This window comes from Netta rufina (genome assembly GCF_964035555.1).
Source record: "Netta rufina genome assembly, chromosome: 7".
In the NCBI taxonomy this organism is placed as follows: domain Eukaryota; kingdom Metazoa; phylum Chordata; class Aves; order Anseriformes; family Anatidae; genus Netta; species Netta rufina.
Genome location: NC_140130.1, coordinates 33,318,837 through 33,338,819, shown reverse-complemented (window position 1 = coordinate 33,338,819; position 19,983 = coordinate 33,318,837). Strand labels below are relative to the sequence as shown.

The window sequence follows — 19,983 nt, the reverse complement described above, 5'->3', positions numbered from 1 at the left end:
TAACCATCCTCACACTTACAAAGTTTTTCCTAATGCCTAGACTAATCTCCGCTGCAATTTAAGCTCATTATGCCTCGTCCCGGTCCCAGTGGACAGGGAGAACAGTTTATTCCCTTCCACTTTGCAGGTAATCACAGGAGACTCTGAAGACCTATTACATCGCCCGTGTTGCTATCATGCCTTAGCGCATTCATGCCTTTTTATCTATAGGAAAATGTGTGATACAGTGAAAAAGAGCCACACACACTTCGAGCATAAGGCATTTCGCAGGACGTCTCTTTAGCATATTAGTTATAAGAGTAACTAGGAGAGTCCAGTATTTGACTTTATATTTCCAAATTCTGCATAACTGAATGTATTATAAAGCATCACTTAAATATTATTTTGAACAAAGAAGCCTGTCGCATTTCAGAGCAAAAGCCACCTTGCGGGAGGACTACAAGTCATATCAGTTGCATATTGACTAAAAAATTACTGGCGTTGTGGTTGTGATTATACTAAACAACATAAAAGCAGCTAATGGTGTAATCACCAGAGCAGATGTCTGCTAGTCAAAAGAAGTAGGTTCTGCTCCAGACCGCTAATACCAATCACGGCTGGTGGACGTGTCATTTAGGCCAGCATTTGCAAAAGCATCTGACGGTAGATGCCCCAAAACTGGCTGTTTCTATCTTCACAGATGCACCAAGTGAATTACTGCCGAACACGGTGACTGCACAACTCCAGCTGAAGAAAACCCTCCGTTTTCTCGAGGCAGCAAAAACTGCTGGGTGCTTACAGAGGCATGAGACAGTTGAGCAGGACGGAGGTCGTGATACCCACACGGCTCCACAAAGGTCATTCTCGATGGCATTGCTCAAGTTTTCGTGTTGAGATAGTTGAGCTCAGAGTGAGGACTGGTTTTGCTTGGGAAAACACACATTTAAAGGACACATCTTTTTACGCATATTTATTATAATTGCAGCGGCAGCACAGAACATCACACTGGAGATGTGGCAGAGCTACAGACCTACGTAGAGTAACCACACACTGATTATTTTGAAGTCCTGGCCCACAGAAAAAGTACACTTACCAGCACACTTTTGTAACGCTCAGGGCACAGGAGCCACTTGGCTTCTAATACCACTGTTACAAGGCTCTCGTGAGAGACAAGCCGTGATATTTTTTCCTGCAAGCAGTCAACGGTGATTGATGACTCTATCAGAATGATGGCTGTGACTCCATGTTTTCTGTATGGCCCTCTACACGGCGAAAAGCAATGACTTAAGGAGCTTTTTTAGATCTCAATTCCTCTGATCAAGAGTCAGTACACCCTCTCTGTTCAGCTGCTTGTCGCACAGGTCCCCAAAGATTTGTGCCAGGATTTTTCTGCCTTATGAACCTTTGCCTTGACCCGTGGTTCTAGAAGACAGCTTTAAAAAAAGGAAGATTAATCTCACCAAAAAAAAAAAAAAAAAAAAAAATCTGTATTCTAACAGCACATATACCTAGTTGGGCCAGGGACAACTGTATCCCTCACCAACTCCTGTTTCTCTCCTCGTATGCCAGGTTGCCTCACTGCTATCTACAGGCTCTAACTACATAAAACACCAACACACCACAACAAATTCTCCTACCATTTTTAAGCCAAAACATAGTTAAATCCAATCTCTCTCCTCCTACGTACTTAAGACTACCTTTGTCCATGGCGGAAGCATGCAGTCCTTAGTGTGTCATTAATAAAAGTTTTTTTTGTTGTTTTTTCCCTGATGCTTACCAATGAAAAATTGCACAGGTGGTATCATTTCCTCACGTTCCATTACAGGTCTACATTGTTAGCCAAACTATTTGGAATTCCTCCCCTCATTCTTTTTTCCCCTACTTTCTTTGGGTGTGACTTCGTTTCCTGTGCTTAATAAACACTTCTGCCCCCTCTCTGTTTCATATATTCCCTTCTTCGCATGAAAACCACCTTTTCATTATTTCCAGCCTAATTCTGCCACCCCACTTTACTTATTTGGACCCATCTTCATTTCAGGTCTCTCTCTTTTCCACAAGCAAGTTCACCGTTGTGCTTCTAAGTATCATCAGAATTCCTTTTTCTGTAGGCTCAGTCCTGTATTCTGCAATATAATTCTGTTCCCATGTTTAGGTCCCAGACCCAAAGCATCATCCCATTCCTCCCAAAAATCAATAAATAAAAACACACCAAGATACTATCACTCCCCAAGCTGACATCAGGTGTTTAACCTTTGCCCAGCATCCTGTAGTCATTAACCCTCAATGCAAAAAAGCCAATGAAAACTGGAAGAAATAGGGATGGTGCACATCTAGCAGAGCAGAGACTGGGCGCTACTGTAGAGAGGGCATTTTAATTCAGGAAGAAAAGATCTTTGTTTTCAAACCTATCACAAGCAGTTGATACTATCAAGGAATTCATCTCTAGCTCATGACAAACTAGAACACATTCCACACACAACTCATTTACTATCTCTACCTGTTAACAGCTCAAGCTTGTTAGCTTTCTGTACAAAGTCCGGCTTCCTCTCCCTCACCACCTTCTTTGGAATGATCTGTTACTCTTTCTGTTGACAAGTTTGTTTTCTTGCAGGTAATAAAGTACTCCCACTGGCTATACAGGCACTGATATCTCAGAACAGAAGAAACTGGAAATGTAGCATGAATCTAATGACCATTCTTTTCCAAAATACCCACACCTTGATCATCTTTGGTAAGCCTCGTGTAGGAGTCACATTTTGATCTGCCTATGATCTTGCTATTTTGATTACAGATTAGACTTCTTACCGTGTAGCAAATGAGACACGGAGGGAAACAGCACACTTGCATGGTTTTCAGATCCATTCTTACCCGTTTCTTTTCTACCTTTCCACTTGTGATGCTCCATAAATGCTGAGCTACCAGGTCAGACCGGCAGACTTGGAGCAGACCTCTCCACTGTAGGTGGAAATTCCCCATTTGTTTCCCTCTACCCTCAATTTTTCCCAAGCATCATTAATTTTAGGCTTTTATGTAGTACATGAAGAGAAAAATAAAAAGAAAACAACCAGAAGTATCATGTGTTTCAGTTCTTTCCTCCAGAAACAGTTAATGGTTCTCCAGTACTAATCAAGCCATTGAGACAAACTGCTACTTACTCCTAACACAAATTCGTGGCCCTGTGAAAACACTCTCTAGAGAGCCAAAATCCCCAGGGAAGGAAGGTAATCCCAGTTTGTCTCACTAGACAAATGTGAAAGGTTAAGAAATTTACCATAAGAAGTATCTAGAACTTGAGAATACTGGTAGGTTAAAGGTTTGGCTTTAATGCATACTTCATAAAAAGATTACACAAAATATTTTCAAAAACCTAAGTATATTTATTGAGCAATAATAAGACAATTGCAAATTTTCATAAAAATGGTACTACAAGATGCAGTGAGTTGCAGAAAGATATATGCAAAGTTGCCTACAGTTCTGAACTACTTCAGTGACAAGACAGCACATAAAGAAAACAATTATAAGCAGGAAAGTAACAATGGACTAGGACACAGTACAGCATACAAGCAAAAATTTCTTCCTCAAAAATAGCTTCAGCACATAGACTGTTCTTCCCACTTCTACTCTTTTAGCTCAGTCTTGTTAGCAGGTGGGCAACTCTTTTGTAGAGAAGAGAGATCACCAGAAGTCTAAGTAGACCTGAAATTTAAAAAAAAAAAAAAAAAATGCATTTCAGCAAGCAATTTTCAGAGTAATCATAAGGAGGTAAAACATTCAACATTTTAAAATGCAGAAATATGTTTAAAATGCAGAAATATATAGGCTGTACTAAATTATTAGGTATTGTATTGGTAATCAAAAGCCTGACCTTGCCAAGTTTTCTTTATATCATATGGCACCATCCTGATGCATTTAACAATTCATTGTGCAGAAATGTTAAGTGATTTGACTTAATATGCAAAAAAAAAAATCACTATGAAACAACTAAAACTACTAGCCTTCTGTGTTAAGTAACTTATTTTTAGAGCAAAACAGAGATGAGACACTACTGCAACATTTAAATATATGCATCATTCTTAGTGCCCTAAGGTTGGCACAAGCAACTTATAAATGTCAGAAAAGCATATAAACCTTGTTAATGTTTTCAGAAATTCATTTAAAGATAGAAACAGGTCCAAAAAGATGCCTGTCTAAATGCATTGCAATTACGTTACAATTATTTTCCAAATACACAGATATGTTCTGTCTTTTCTCAGCTCATTACTGACTCAAACAATTTGCCCTTCTGGGATCAATTGTTTGCTAATAAATAATTGTTTACAGTCACAGAATGATATTAAGGAGTATTCTTATTAGTTTTCCTTCTACAGCCTAATAAGATTCAAAACTAGCTGATTCCCAAGAGTCTAACCTTAACCTTGCTGTGTTTAACAGCCCAGGAAATGATGAACCATCTGTTTCAGAAAATAATGGAGGGCCAAGAGGAAATATTGTTTAATTGTAGATTAACCTCCTCATACGGCAGAATGAAGCATCTACAGAATTAGCAACCATAACTAGCAATGAACAAAAATAACTGAAAGCAGCTCTTACTATTACAAGCCCAACAGCAGCAAGTATTCTTGCATCACCTCTTTTTTGCTGAAATCCTCCCAAATGTGTGTAACAAATAGAACCTGATCGTTAACATGACTCTGAAAAATCACCTTTGGATTTATTTTAAATGAGGAAGCCATAGAAATAAATACTGGAACGGTTATGAATTCAATTTTTCCTTGAGTATCAAAGCCATTTTAAAACAAACATCTCCAAGGTAGAGATGGTGTGTTTATTCCTTTGTAACTTTCACCTCACATCTCTACAGCGAGAAAATGGCTGCTCTGAAGCAATATGCAAGTCACTGGGGGAAGGGGGGAAAATGTTCTTGGTTTTAATTTAAAGAACTTTGATCACTTATGCACGGCTACTGATGTAGCTACTTATGATAACAGAGACAACCAGATAAAATGTAAGATGGTTTGGGCACTAAAACAGAACAAAAACAGTAACAAACCACAGGAATTTAAAAATAAAAAATACCTATCCTGCACTAGCATAATGAAAAGCAGTGTAATTCTGCACCGTGGTGGCATTTTTTCTACGTAACGCTCATTCCAAAAAAAGCTTAACAGAAACCTTTTACCTCCATCAATCAGTTTGCCCCATTTTGACAGCAACAATGATAGAAAAGTGTGTTATCAGAGGGCTGCAGCCAACTCCAATACAGAGGAATCGAGAAAGCTGTTCCTTGATTTTACACAACCTTCCCAGCACAGTAGCTAGATTCACTTCTGACTGAGGCAGCTAGGTGCATACTCAGCGTCTAAAGATTTCATTAATTCTAAGTTCCAAATATCCAAACACTGTAACATTTACTCAAATAAATTATTCTTGAATTCTTCACTTAATTCTTGAAGCAATGAGCTAGCAATAACTCCACAGCTTCATATAATAGCACCTATTCAGAAAGGATAAGAGTTTGACATTCTTCTCCTACTAAACAACTAGGCACAATTTTATCCATCAGACGTCTATCAACCTACGGATATTGAAAGCTTGGGCGAACAAGATAAAATCAAAACCAACCCTACTGTCAAGCTGCACTATCTACTGGCATCAATAATGCTATTCATGAATTTAGGAAAATTAATAAATCTTGGGATGAATGCTCAGAAAGGCTCAAATACAGGTGAAGCATACTCACTTAGGTTTTGTTTCTGCATCTGTCACTTGGCGAATATAGATACCATCTTCAGGATGTTCAATGTCATCCATTTCATACATATATGAAGAAGCTATTGCAAGGGTAGTTCCATCATTGCTGAAGGCAAGTGATGCTATGCTCGTGGGATACCGATGGAACTGACACAGACGCTTTTTATTAAATGGATCCCAAATATTTACAAATCCATCAGAACCACCTGAAAAATAACGTTTTAAAAAACTGTAAATGATAATTGAGAGAATGGCAGTAGAGACACAGTAAAGAAAGAAAGAGTATTGATACACTAAAGAAAAAAATAAAGCTACACAGACTTACTCTGTCAAAACACAGGATTATACAGTCACATTATTTAGTAGAGAGCACAATGACTACTTCCTGATGTCTGTTAAAGGAATTAACTCCCACTACATCAAACAATTTAAAAATTAAATGCTCAAAGCAAGAATACAATTCAAAGGCTTAAAAAATAAGGCATATGAAGTAAAGGCCTGGTAAATCAGAACTATAGGAATTGAAGCAAGTGTTACAAAAAAAAAAAAAAAAGAATATCTACTCTACCTGTAGCAAACGTGTTGTGGACGTTATGGAAAGAAATAGCATTAACTGGATAAATCTGCTCAATATTGTTCTCCTTCAAACGATGACATTTGAATGCATATTTCTTCTTCTGTATTTCTGGACTTGGATCCAAATACTCCACTGCAACACGACCTTCAATAGAACTCAAAACATAACCCTACCAAAGAAAATTGACATATGCATATTAGAATTCAGTAAATAGAAAAAAGACTGCCATACAACTTACCTTATAACCCTCTAAATTCAAATAAATGACACATAAATAGTCTTAAATATACACGTAAATAGTGTATAACAAGTGGTTTATTTTGTTACCACAGATCCATGGAATTAGCAATAGAATCTGCTTTTGAGAAGTAATGCAGAAAGCTTTCCAAGAGATTTTTATTGTACCCTAAGTTTGAGCTTATGGCGAGGATTTTAATTACCCCTGCAGATCCAAATGCAAGTTGCTATGGGGGAAAAACATTAACAGTTAAAAGCCTTCCAAAAATTTGTCCACCTATCCTCCTGGGCCTAAATATCTTAAATATTATAGATACTCCGACTATTTAGTTTCAGAATTATATTATATTGAATTAAATTCAGAGCATTAAACTAAATGCTTGAAGTTACAATAGCATTTTTGGTGACACTGATTATAAGGGTGTCCACGCATCCAGTTCCTTACAGCCCCTTAGAGCAACTTGATGTTTTTATTATAACTTCTGACTCAAGCCCATAAGCGATCTTTTCAGAAAAAGGATTATAATGCTATCTAGCTACAGCAAGCTTCTTCAAAATCCACAGCACAATATAATCTGGAAGATCAATTTGTTTTACTACAACTGGAACTGAAAATGCAAGGAGTGTTCATGCCAGTTCAAGAACAAGTAACTAGGTCTCCCAGTGTCTGTACCAGAATCATGTACACTGGAAAACTCTCTTCTAAATTAGTTCTTGCTTTTGCCAGAAAAAGCAAGTCTTGCTTTACTTAAAAAAAAAAAAAAAAAAAAGCTAGAAATACCACAGATACACCATGCTAACCTGCATGGAACAGCTCTACAATCAGCTCAATTGTACAATTTGCCCTAGATAACAGAACATGGATACTTAAGTGCATGACACAGTCAGACGTGAGAAAATTCAAAAAAAAAAAAATTCACATTCATCTAGTTTTAACCCTGCCTCTGTTCACATCCTGTTGAAGAACCCAGGGCTACAATGCATAAAGGCTGCTGAGCAAAGTCTGTCTTCACCTTTTCTACTGCAACTTTGTGTGGATTTGGGGTTTTTTGTTTGGTTGTGTTTGTTTTTTTTTTAATTTGGAAGACTATGTATCAGCATCGTAATGCATTAAATAAGCAATTTGAAAAAGGAGACAAAAACTGAGAAAAGGTAAAAATAATGTGCTGGTAAGTCAGTGGCAAACATTTCAAAGTTATGCTATATTCCAAAAAGTTTACCTGGAGCAAGGAGTCTCAACACCATTTTCTTTCCTTAAAACTGGATTATGAAATTTGAAGACCAGAAGTATTTTTAAAATGAGAGAACCAGTAAGCTTAAAAGAGATAAGTCACCATTTTTCCTGAAGAACATGCCACAGAAATATAATTGCTGAGATGGTTCTCATACCTGCTTATTTGGAAACGCTCTGATACAGCGGGTCTGATACTTCAGACTTGATTCTCTTCGCTGCTGAACGTAGCCCATGTTCCGCAAATCCCACACCAGCACTCTCCGACCTGCAGTCCCCACAATTAGTCTGTCTCCAGACACAGAAAGCGTGTACACCTTTTCAGAAGAAAATGACAGTATTTAACACTTATTAGTCTGGATATCCATTGTTCATTATACACAATAAGATGTCAGCAACATGCAATACAGGAAACAAGTAACATGTGCAATGAAGCGTGTGGCTCTAGATTTCCCTTTTGCTTCAATTTATAACACAAATTTAGAACAAACTGTAGTAGTGTGCAGTTAGTTACTTATTAAAAAGCAGATGTAGCACTTCAAAATCTTACACCTTTAATTCTACACCTAGCACATACCTTAAAACCAAACCCAATGCAGCATCATACTCCGTAAGACTAATTTACAAAAGCAACATCAACAAAAAAAGAAGTGAATATGCACCTGTAAAACTCTAAATTTCAAGCATATTCATTACATTACCAACCTGGAGACTCTGAAATCTAAACAACCTTCCACTCATGAGATTTCTTCTTTTTGTGGGTATTACATTCTAAATGCTACATGTGTACAGAAGAATATATGTATAACTCACAAGGGAAATTTGTACTATTTGAGTTTTCCTAAAAAATTATTTAAGTATTAAACTTACTGGATAATTCAAGGCAAGAAGATGATATGTACAAAGTAATGGGTGAAAAGGAAGGTGCAGATTTTATCTTTGCTTGATATGCACATCTTGCATTATCCACTATCCAATCATGATGGTGTAATTTAGTCCTATAAAACCACATTTGTTTTTCCTTTATCTAGAAATAGTTTCTTTTTAGACAGAATACTTCAAACTGTATTTCATGTTAATAAAGAGAAATAAATTGCAAATAATTTATTAAAAAATGGTAGTTTGTGTACTTCAGTAAAGCTAAGTGAAATTGACTGGAGAAATATGCTTGATACCCTTAAAAAAAAAAGCAATCCACATCTTGGAATTTTTGCTCTACTCCAAAAATTGGCGCAGAGGTTCTAATTTTTATTTTTCAAAGTTCTCATTAAAATATCCAGCATATAAATCACTCAATTCCTAACTCTTACTTGTGATGTTGTTAATCTAAGTTTAAAAAAAAATAGTCAAAAACTCCGTACTACCAAACAACAAATTGTTGATACACAAGCAAGATGGAATCCAGCTACTCCCAGCTGCCCTGCCACTGAGCTGCTCACAAGAGCAGGCTATCAGGGCAAGCTTTTCAAAAGTGATCTAATGCAGCTGAACACATAGGCAACAGATACTGTATATACCTCTGAAGAAGAATGAAAAGCATAAAAGATCTGGTATCCTGCCAGGATTCGATTTACCTCTGGCACGTACTCGTACAATTTAACTCAAGCACATAGTTTCATTTTCTGATTTTCTGATAAAGTCCAATAAAGCTATTTGGTTCTGGTAAGTCCACACCAAAATATTAGAAAAAACAACTTGTTTCTTGGTGTACTATAAACATTTTTGGCAACTAATTTATAAGTTAAAAATAAATATGAAGCTATCAGCTACCTGACAGGTCCACATACGCAAAAAAAAAACTCCCTTTAGCCAATCTACATTCACTAGGCTTGCATTACTGCTCTAAACAAACTGCAATTATTGAATTTCCCTCTCAAGACTGATGTCTGAAGATAAGAGATGTCTTAAATGCTTGTGTAAGAGTAGCCTAGAATTTCTGATGACCCCAATTGCCAAATCCCATTTAATATATAAAACAGACTTTAAGCTAATAGTAGTTAAACACTAACATTTTCAGATCTCCCTTGCTGTTGATGAAAAATTTATCCAAACATGTTATCATATAAACAAAGTGTTTGTACACACGTACAGAAACAAAGGCAAAGAAGAACATTAAATATCTTAAATCTTCTTTACAAACTGATGTCACACCTGTACAGCGAGTATTCTTTCTACACCACACAATCATCAATCAAATGAAACCATTGTCATGCAGTTGAGTAGGTGTACACATTTATCAAAGGCAGTATTAAAAAAAATGACATAATGAACCTCGCTGAGCCAATAAGCAGCTTGATTCACTGTGGCTGTCCGTTATACGATATTCTGTCGGCAATTCATCACAGTTCTTTACATGCTACATACAACTATAAATCAAAACTAGAAATAATGCAATTACTTTATTCTGAACAAAGGTCTTGCCAGAAGTAGATTCGGCTATGTTGTGACAAAAGTAATAGCTATTTAGATGCAACGGGGATCGTAAGGATGGCTCCTATCACTTGACAGTACATTGTGACAGAGCTCAATAAAATTTTAAAAAGGTATAGGCAGAAAATATTCACATGCAAAATTAACCAGCAAGACAAACTATGTTTCACAAGCTAGGAGAAAGGCAGGAATTTTTTTCTATAATTCTTTCAGTGACACTACTGTAAGTAGTATAAAGATTAGCAAACCGTATTGGCATTAAAAAAAAAAGTTTAAGAAAATATATTTTACTTCTCTTTGTCTCTCCTCAGCACAGAGGATTTTAATACTGGATGAATGTCTGAATTTACTAGACATTAGTGCAATGACAGGTAAATTACAATACAAGCAATTACAATTCAACTTCTGAGTACTAGTCAGAAACTAAAATTTTAATTCAGGAAAAACACACACCTTCCTACTGTACCTCTACATACATTTCAAAGCAACTGGACTTGATTACTGCCAGGACCTTATGTCCAAAAGAGTTAATGCTTAAGGAAATCACTGAGTGCACATTACAACAGTCAAGCCAACCATTAACAAGGTAAGACAAGAATATCAATGGTTGCCTCAATTTCACATGCTGTTTTTGTTAGGATTTCTCTCCTCAAACTTGTTTTAAATTGTAAGATTTTTTCTATCCAGACTGCAAAGAATTAAGTTTCGCTCCTACTGATGAAAGCATAAAGCCTTAATCTAAAATTGTAACATATTCTGAATATTAGTATTTAAATGCAACATTTATATGCCAGTTTACATATTTGAAAAGTTACTTCTAAACTTTTCAAATTTACTTCTACATTTAGAAGTAACTTTTCAAATTGAGCTCAGTTTAAGAGCAAGCCTTGTATGGCTTGTTCAAACCTGTATGACAACCACTCCCTGGATATATTACTGAACGCTTTACCTGGGACGCAGTATCCAATCCATACCTTTTCTGGTTGAGAGAAGGTTCCTGCATTACAAGGTGTTCTGGGATCCCACAGCTTAACTGTTTGATCCCAGCTTCCAGTCACCATGACATTCACTTCTGGGCAATACTCAACACATCGGATGGGTGCATCATGGCCACCAACAAGGTTTTCTGTAAGAAAATACAACTTACAGTAACTTCATTGGCTCCACAAGCAGTCAGCATAAAGACTTTTTAAAATAAATTCTTAAAAATACACATTACTGCAGTACAAATGTGATATTTTCTGGCATTCCCATGGATATAGTGAAATGCTAGGAGCTGCTTTAAAGATGGTTCAATCTTCAGAATTACAACTATTGCAAACAACAGAAAAGAAATTTAAACTTATGTCTCTTTATATTATGAAAGGATATTAAGAATTTTAGGCAGCGACACAAAGATCTTCAGAAGTAGAGTTTAGTATCCAGTATCAAATATCACCACTTGTGACGCAGACACTAACATAGAAAACAATTTAAACTTGTGTATATACTAATGTTATGCAAAAATAAAGTGATTTAATATTTTTATTAATTTGTGGTAAATATAAACATCTCTGATAAGTCACCTAGACTAAAATTACCTTTTTATTTTGTTACTTTACTTTGCACACAAGTTGTGAAGCCTGGCTATTGGCTAGTTCTAGCAACTAGATTTGTATCAGGCTGATAAGCGCTTTTCTCTTTCACGCATTTACACACAGAAAGAAGTTAGACAAACTAGCTCCATAATTTTCAACAATGAGGCACTGTGCTTTGCTAGAGAAGAATGTAATATAAGGTCATGAAGTCTGACAAAGCAAAAGCTTTAAGTTCTCTCTGCCATTTTGTCTAACTACAAGCCTTTAAAAAATAACACGCTCAGTTTTAGGACAGCTCAGCTAATTGCCCAGATGTGAGACACAGCGGCCTGCAGCACAGCAGGATGCAATAATCAGAAATCCCATTCAAGATGTCCTCTAACAAGCACCTACCCAACTTTCTGGCAAAGCACCAAACCCTGCCATCCTGCTAGATGGCACTAGGAAGGAAATGCCAGGAACCATCAGCAGGATGAGTATTTAACTGTTTCCTTCCTTTCCATTTTCATCTTAAAATTAGGTAGGAAAAAAAAAAAAAAAAAGAAGAAAAACACGTGCAAAATGCCTCAATTAGTATTAATCACTAGGAATGTTTAGTTCCAGCCCTTCTGTTAAAGGTGTTACAGCACAATCTTCAATTACACAGTAAGAAACACTGCCTTGTTCAGTGCCCTTGACAGATTTACCATGGCAATCAGAAAGGGCTGCGTGACTCCTGAGCACAATGACAACTTAAAGCAAGAGGACTATTAATAAATAACTAAATAGCTACTGCTTAAAGCAAGTATCTCTCTTAAAAAAAAAGAAACATTTCATTCTTGGAAGTGTGTCAATCTGAAGCTCAGGTCAGTTGTTTCAAAGAGACCATTTACAAAATTCCATCTGCTCACCTTGGTCCGTGTTTAGATCGTGCATTTTCAGTTGCTGATCTAATCCTCCACTCCAGGCATGGGTAGGATCCTATTAAGCAAAAAAATTCACCTTATGACATGCACTACGTTTCTCTTGGCCGCTGTACATTTAATCGCCTAGGCACATTCAAAAAAGGACTTGTTTGCAAGATTTTTGTGAAACTATAAACCATGTGAGAACCTGTGTGTTGACCCACGGTGTGATTCTAGCTATGTGACAAAATGTTAAGTGAAAAAAGCACAGTTAAAAAATTAAATTGATCCTTACAACATTCAGTAACACAAAGATGAAGTCACTGGAGGACATATACCACAATACAAAGCAAGAGAAAACACACATGCTATTTGAAACACTCCATTTCATGTTATTATACATAATAAATAATAAGCGAAAACAATGCCACTGATTAACTAAAGAAACATTCTGAAACATATTTCAAGACCCACACATTAAAAATACAGAAACAAATGTTTGGTAAATGGCTCATTTGGAACAATGCTGTGTTTCCAAAACAGCCCAGTATGAGAAGGTTAAAAAGATAAGAGTAATTGGCTGTGGGCATTCAGCGTGAACAATGATTTCTGGGTACATACTACTCTAAGAAACACGCAAACAATTTACCACATCATTGGAAAAACAGCATAAACCAGCTGAACTTACTTTTATCTGCCACTTCTATGAGAAGTAAATTATTTGTGAGCCTGCATCCTTCGCAGGAAACGTATATTTAGAACAAACATGTTTGTTAAAAGAATAATCAGCAGAAGCAAACTATTCTTTTAGACCTAGATTTCAGGTAGGAAGTATGCCTTTAATTTCATGGACTAACAATTTAACATGTGCACAGTAGATTTATAAAATAAAATAGCATGCACTTACATAAAAGGCGCAGTCAAGGACAGCCCCTGAATGTTGGTATTTGAGCCGCATGGTGTTGGCAGGAACATCATAGAGACGGACAGTGGTGTCCCAGGACGACACGAGCAGAAACTGGGATGTATTTGGACTGAACTTGACTGATGAAATGCCATCATCTGGAGTTTGATTTAGCTTGAACTCGTTTGATCCTGTCATCTGAAGACAGTAAAGCGCAGATATATTTTAGCGGAAACAAGAAAATAAGCCCAGAGAGTTAGCTGGCTTACAGACGCATCCTAAAGCTACTTTAAAAGAATGCTGGAAAGTTTCTTAGTCTTTACACAAAGTGCAGAACACACAGATTGCTCACAAAGTCACAAAATTGAAGACACTTATCACTAATACCTCAATGAATTCCTCCCCATACGAAAAACTTTAAAATTTAAATACCAAATACACTATAGAGTAATAATCATAAGCTTCTTGTACTGTTTACCTATAAATCTAGATTATTGCCATATATTCCCACTACACCGTCTAGGCAGTTATATATTTTTTAAAGTATTTATAAATTATTCTGAGACTGAGGAAGTTTTAAAAACAACGTGCAGGCAGGAAAGAATCTGATTTGAAAACTCAAAAAAAAGTGTTCCTGATTCCATGTGACTTTCCTGATCTTCCAAGAACTGCAATTGGACAAAACGTCAAATAGTTTCTGGTTTTCTGTAACCTTCCAGTACTTCAGCTTCCTGAAGTGCTACAAAATACTTCCATTGAATAGCTTTAAGACTTTTTTTCCTAAGATAGTTTTTTTTTTTTTTTTAAAAAAAAAAAAAAGTAATATAATAGAGGAAAACCATGCTTCGTGGGATACCAAAATGCAAAGCAAATATGTAAACGTGATGTAATAGGAAAAACAGATCAAAAATTTACTGACAGATCAATGACTCTGAAGGCAACTGTCACAGTACACAGGACTAGTTAGTTATACACACACACAAAAAAAAAAATACAAGTAGAGCTGAGGCTACAAGCAGCAACTATCAGCTGGTAAGCCAGTGCAAACCTTACAAATGCTCTGGATGAGGAAACTGTTTGTTACATGCACACCAACAAAGCCTCCAAACCTTTTTTAATGCTTTCTAAGGCCTTAACAGCACATTTCCTTTTCTCAAAAAAGGGCAGAGAAGTGAATTAGCTCTTTCTGTAACACTATCATTTCTGGCTTTCTGTGTACAAATGCAGACGTGAGATTTTGAGAATGAAAATGAAGAGAGACTGAGTAGGTGAAATAAGACGAGGTTCAAATGTAGCACACTGTGATTGTCAGCAACAGCCATCAAGCTGTACAGTAACGTAAGCCCTGTACATTCTTACACTACAAAAAATTCCTGAGGGGAAACTTTGGTAAAGACATCCTTCAAAAAAAAAAAAAAAAAAAAAAAAAAAAAAAAAAAAAAAAACCACAGGCAGAAACCCACACTACAACTACTCAAACATTCAAACATGAAATGTGAGCATAAGCACTCTTAAGAACAGGAAATAAAAACTACATTCCTAACCCCTTTTTCAGCTCTGTTGGGGAAGTACTTGGCTGTACTCAGCCACACATCTGGAGAACTCGGTGCACATACTGATATTTAAACTCTAGTAAAGGATTCATCAGCATCTTTGTTACCGTTTGAGCAATTAAATGTACATCGGTGATAATTTCAGGTGGATGCGCAAAGACACAAAAACTAAAGGAATCAGGGACTGGGAGGACTTTATTGGACACGCTAAAAGCCTCGTCTACTCAACAGAAAATTTAAGAAACGAGTGTTTGAGGTGTCTGCTACAACAGTTACAAACCACCCATAAAGCAAACAAAAAGCAGCGATACAGAATACGAAGAGACATGAGAGACCCCGGAGCTATTTTTAATCCAGAAAAAACGGTAAATTAACAACATCAGAACGCAAAGATACCCTACCTGTCACCCACCTTTACAGAAACCACACACAAATCGCACGGGTTTCAGGACCGCAGCTTACTCAGGGGCTGATCTCCACGGAACACCGCGCCCCCCCCTACCCCAACTGAACCCCGACCCACACCCCGAGCACGGCAGCCTGCTCCTAACACCGGCATTACACACACAGCGCACGGAACCCCCCCCAGAGCCCCCCCCCGTGCCCCCGGTACCGTTTTCATAGTGCCGGGCTCCTCTCGCCGCCTCCGCGGCCGCTCCCTCGTGCAGCTGCGAGGCGCTGTAGCTGTGGCTGTGGCGCTGCCGGTGCCCGGGCGCTGCTCGGGGCCTGCGGGGAACGAGCGGGGTGAGGGGGGGGGGGGGGGCGGGCGGCCGGGACCGGCCCTGCGCAGGCCGCGGCGGCCGCTCCGCCTCCACAGCGACGCGACCGGACCCGGCGGCCGCCACCAGGGCTCGGGATGAGCCCCGAAGCCCCGGAGCCCACCCCCGAGGCCCCCGAACCCACCCCCGGCCCCGGCGCCCCCTCCCCGGCCCCCGCGGCCCGGTCCCGGCCCCGCTGCCTCCCGCCCCTCACCTCACCGCCTGCAACTGCCGCCGCCGCCGCCGCTCTGCGCACGCGCGCCGCCGCCGGCCCCTCCCCATTGGCCGATTCGAAAGGCGGAAGCGCGCGCGGCGCGGCGCCCCGCCGCGGGGCATGCTGGGGAGTGTAGTCCGCGGGGGGATAGCCCGCCCGGCCCGGCCCCATTAGGGGAGAGAGATCGGGGGGGGGGGGGGGGCGGACAGAAAGCAGGGCCGCGGCCCCCCGCCCCGAGCCGATATTTGCGATATTTACGATATGTCTTACCATATTTATGATATTTCTTACCATATCTATAATATTTCCTGCGATATTTACGAGTTTTCTTACGATATTCAGAGATTTTCTTACGATTTCTATGCTCTTTCTCAATGCATTTACGATATTTTAACGATATTCGCGATATTTGTTTCGATATTTACGGCTTTTCCCGTATTTTCGATATTTTTTGCGATATTTATGAGCTTTACAGGCCAGGATTAGCAGCTTACAATATTGATCTCCATAGGGAAAGAAGCACCCCTCGTCCCTTATCACTTCCACCCTTTGGCCACCTCTTCACCTCCTCTCTTCCCCCAGCCTTTTTTTCATTTATTTCTCTATTTTTTGTTCATTTTTTGTTTTTTTTTTTCCCCCCCTTTCCCCCCAAGTCGTGCCCGGTGCCCCCCCACCACCCCCCCACCACCAGCGCTTCGGAAACACGCGGCCGGGAGCTGGCAAATTTACAAACGAGGCTTAAAACGTTTTATTTCCTTTAAAAATATGTACAGATCTGAAATAACGCTTTTTTTTTTTAGTTTTTAATAATTAATTTTCTTTTCAAGTGGCAGGACGGCGGAGAGAGGGAGGGGAGGGGGGGCACACACAGGAGCCATGAGGCTGCGTCAGGCCGCTTGCGCCCCGTCGGGGCCCCCCATTTCGCCCCTCTCCGAGCTCCCCCGGGGCAAACGGAGCTGGGGAAGGGGCCGTGGAGCCCCCCCAGCCCCGACCCTTTGTGCCTGGAGCTCCCCTGCCAGGAGCTCCCCAGCCTGGAGCCCCCATCCCCGAGCCACCGGCGGGGCGGGAGGCGCTCAGTACTCGATCTTGTTGTAGAGGTTGTAGAGCGGTAAGGCCGAGAGGTTGCTGCCGGGGTAGTAGAGGGGCGCTGGGAAGGCGAGGGAGCGTGGCACCGGCACCCTGAGGAGCGAATTGTCCCTGAACACCAGCGGCATCCCCACCAGAGTCTGAGCCGAGGCGTGCGCCATGTTGGCGGCCTCCAGCTCGGCCGAGAGCTGCCGCTTCCACTTGTTGCGGCGGTTCTGGAACCACGTCTTCACCTGGGTCTCGGTCAGCTGCAGGCTGGAGGCCAGGCAGGCCCGCTCCGAGCTGCTCAGGTAGCGCTTCATGTCGAAGGTGGACTCCAGCTGGTACACCTGGCTGCGGCTGAACACCGTGCGCGTCTTCTTCTTGGCGGCTCCGGCCTGCCGGTCCCCGCCGTCGCGTTGCCGGTCCCCGCAGGAGGGCGAGGAGGGTCCCAGCGGCTTCTCCTTCTCCTCCTTAAAGTCCTGCTGTGAGGGCGAGAGGAAAGGCGGCCGCTCCGCGCTGCCCGCCGCCGCTCCGCTCCCCTTGCTGCTGCCTGCAACAGAGCCACAGCGCGGGGGTCGCACGGTGGACAGCACCGGTGGCACCCCCCCGACGGCACGGGCACCCCGATGGCTAAGGGGTGAGAGGAGCCCTGGGTGATCAGCCGCTGTTCCCGGTCCCAGGGGAAAAAAAATAAATGGTATAATGCCAGGGAGGCTGTCCTATAGGTGTCCTGTCGTTATGGGGTCGGAGGGAGGATGGAGGGAGAGGTGGAGGGGTGAACGGATGAAGGGTGGAAAAAGGGGTGGAAGGATGGACTGAGGGATGAAAGAAGGGATGGAGGGGGGGATGAAGGGGTGGAAGAAGGGATGAAGGGGTGGATGGAGGGATGGAAGAAGGGATGGAGGGGTGGTTGGAGGGATGGAGGGGTGGATGGAGGGATGCAGGGGTGTATGGGGGGGATGGATATGCCCACCCCGCCGAAGGCAGCAGGGTACCAGGCTAGGGCTGCCTCCCTTCCCGCCGCGAGCCGCCAGATCTGGCTTTATAGCCCCGCATTTCACAGGCCGTTTAGCCAGAAATAATGCTGAAAACAAACACCTCTCTTCCCCTTCCCCGAGCGCTGTAAATAAGCCGCATGTGAGCAAACGGAGCGCTGTTAGCCGTCACATCGAGCGCGCCCCTTCGCCGGGGAGAGGAGAAATACCCCAACCGGGGCGGCAACGAGAAGGAGGAGGAGGAGGAGGAGGAAGAAGGCTCCTTCCCCCCTCGGCCAAGGACGCCGCAAATCCGTTTTGCCCCGAAAGCAGCGGGGCTGCGGCCGTGCCCCCCCCCTACACACACACATCGAGGGCCGGGCGGGGAGGCCCCGGCCGCTCCGTCGAGGTTCCCCGGTACTCACTGAGGCAGGTGAAGCCGGCGGGCCGGTGCTTGGGGCACGTTTCGGCGGGGCCGTGAGCTTCGGGGCAGAAGCAGCCGCGGTGTTTCCAGCTCTCGTCGGGCTCCTCTTCGTCCGAGGAGAGGGACGGGTTCCTGGCTCGGGGGGGCCAAGCCGCAGCCTTGGTGCCGGCCGCCCGGGGGCCGTCGGTGCCGCCGCTGCCCAGGATGGACTGGATGGTGAAACTGGAGACGGGAGCAGCGGCCGGGCAGCACTTGCTCGGGTCTTCTTTGCTGCTCATCCTGGGTTCATAAGAAAGAAGAGGAGGAAAGCTCTCGCTTTAGAGGAGCTGGAGGGGCCGGGGGAGACGGGAGGAGGGGGGTGAGGGGGAGCCGGGAGCCCGCTCCGGGCTGCCGGGGGGTTTCTTTTGGGGGGGTTTTCGGCGTGCCTTTGCCGGCTCTCCCCGCGCCTGCCCAGGCGGACTGCATGCTCCTTCCCCCGCGTCCCTATTGATCTGCGGGCGGCGGGCGGCGGGGCTTCATTTGCATGGAGGTGGCCTCCGCAGCGCCAATCACGGCGGCGACGGCGGCCGCGGAAAGTTTGGAAAGCCGCGGGGGGCCGGGGGGGGGGACCGGGGGAGAGCCGGGAGGGAACGGGGCTGGGGGGACCCCCTCCGGCTGCGGGGGCTCCTCGGAGCCCGCCGGGGCCTCCGCGCCCCCCGACGTGGGGGGAGAGGGGGACGAGGGGATGGGCGGCTTGCGGGTGCCGTCGGGGGTCCGTTCTGGGGGGGCCTTTACCCTGCTGTTCATCGGAGAGAAGGAGAAATAATAATAACGGCGGTGAGGTTACGGGGCGGACCGGGAAGGAGCCGACAAACCCCGTTTTGCGCCGCGGCTGCTGCAAATGTTTGAGGGGAAAGCTCCCGAGCTGGATTCCAGGGGTCTGCGAGCCGAGAGGGGGTGTGGGGGGGAGCAGAGGAAGGGGCCGTCCTCCCGCGATCCCAAATCAACTTTGTCGGGACTCGGGGGCTCTTCCCCCGGGCGGCGATAAAGGGCAGGCCGAGCCCCGACGGCTGCCCGGGGCTGGGGGTGGGCAGCCTCGACGGCCGCCTCCCCCTGACCCCCCCCCCTCCGGGAAACTGGGGAACGGAGGGGGTCACCCAAACGGGGCGAGGTTTTCCTCTCGCCGCAGCATCCCGGAGCTATCCAGGCGTTGCCGAAGCCCCGAGGGCACCCAAAACACGCGTGGGGCCGAGCCCCCGGGGGCGTTAACCCCGACGTGCCCCGACGGGACGAGGCAGAGCCCCCCTCCCGCAGCACCGGGGGGCTCCCAGCTCCGCCGTGGTTTCCTCCTCCCCCTCCTCCCGGTGCCGTCGTTCCCCCTCTCCTGAAACATCCCCCCCAAAAAAATCAAATCAGGGAAAGCAAAGAATGAGATGGAAATAT

General features: G+C 43.0%; 2 protein-coding genes across 4 annotated transcripts; both read right to left on the bottom strand.

The window, feature by feature from the left end:
- Positions 1–3,333: 3,333 nt before the first annotated feature.
- BUB3 (BUB3 mitotic checkpoint protein) lies at positions 3,334–16,135 on the bottom strand (the record flags this gene model as incomplete). Of its 3 annotated transcripts, none has more annotated exons than XM_084289832.1 (9): positions 16,096–16,135; positions 15,737–15,849; positions 13,574–13,768; positions 12,673–12,742; positions 11,180–11,331; positions 7,934–8,092; positions 6,299–6,476; positions 5,720–5,936; positions 3,334–3,675 (listed from the first exon to the last, which is right to left on the bottom strand). In XM_084289832.1, exons 2-9 carry the CDS (start codon positions 15,743–15,745, stop codon positions 3,666–3,668), a joined length of 990 nt encoding a protein of 329 aa, XP_084145958.1. In that variant the 5' UTR covers positions 15,746–15,849; positions 16,096–16,135. The 3 variants fall into 3 exon arrangements, with proteins under 3 accessions (XP_084145958.1, XP_084145959.1, XP_084145960.1); XM_084289833.1 differs by lacking the exon at positions 16,096–16,135 and adding an exon at positions 16,027–16,055; XM_084289834.1 differs by lacking the exon at positions 3,334–3,675 and having other exon boundaries at positions 5,716–5,936.
- A 1,033-nt stretch (positions 16,136–17,168) lies between these two features.
- HMX2 (H6 family homeobox 2) lies at positions 17,169–18,839 on the bottom strand (the record flags this gene model as incomplete). The annotated part of the gene is made up of 2 exons (XM_084289836.1): positions 17,169–17,713; positions 18,563–18,839. 2 exons carry the CDS (start codon positions 18,837–18,839, stop codon positions 17,169–17,171), a joined length of 822 nt encoding a protein of 273 aa, XP_084145962.1.
- Between the last annotated feature and the right edge of the window lie 1,144 nt (positions 18,840–19,983).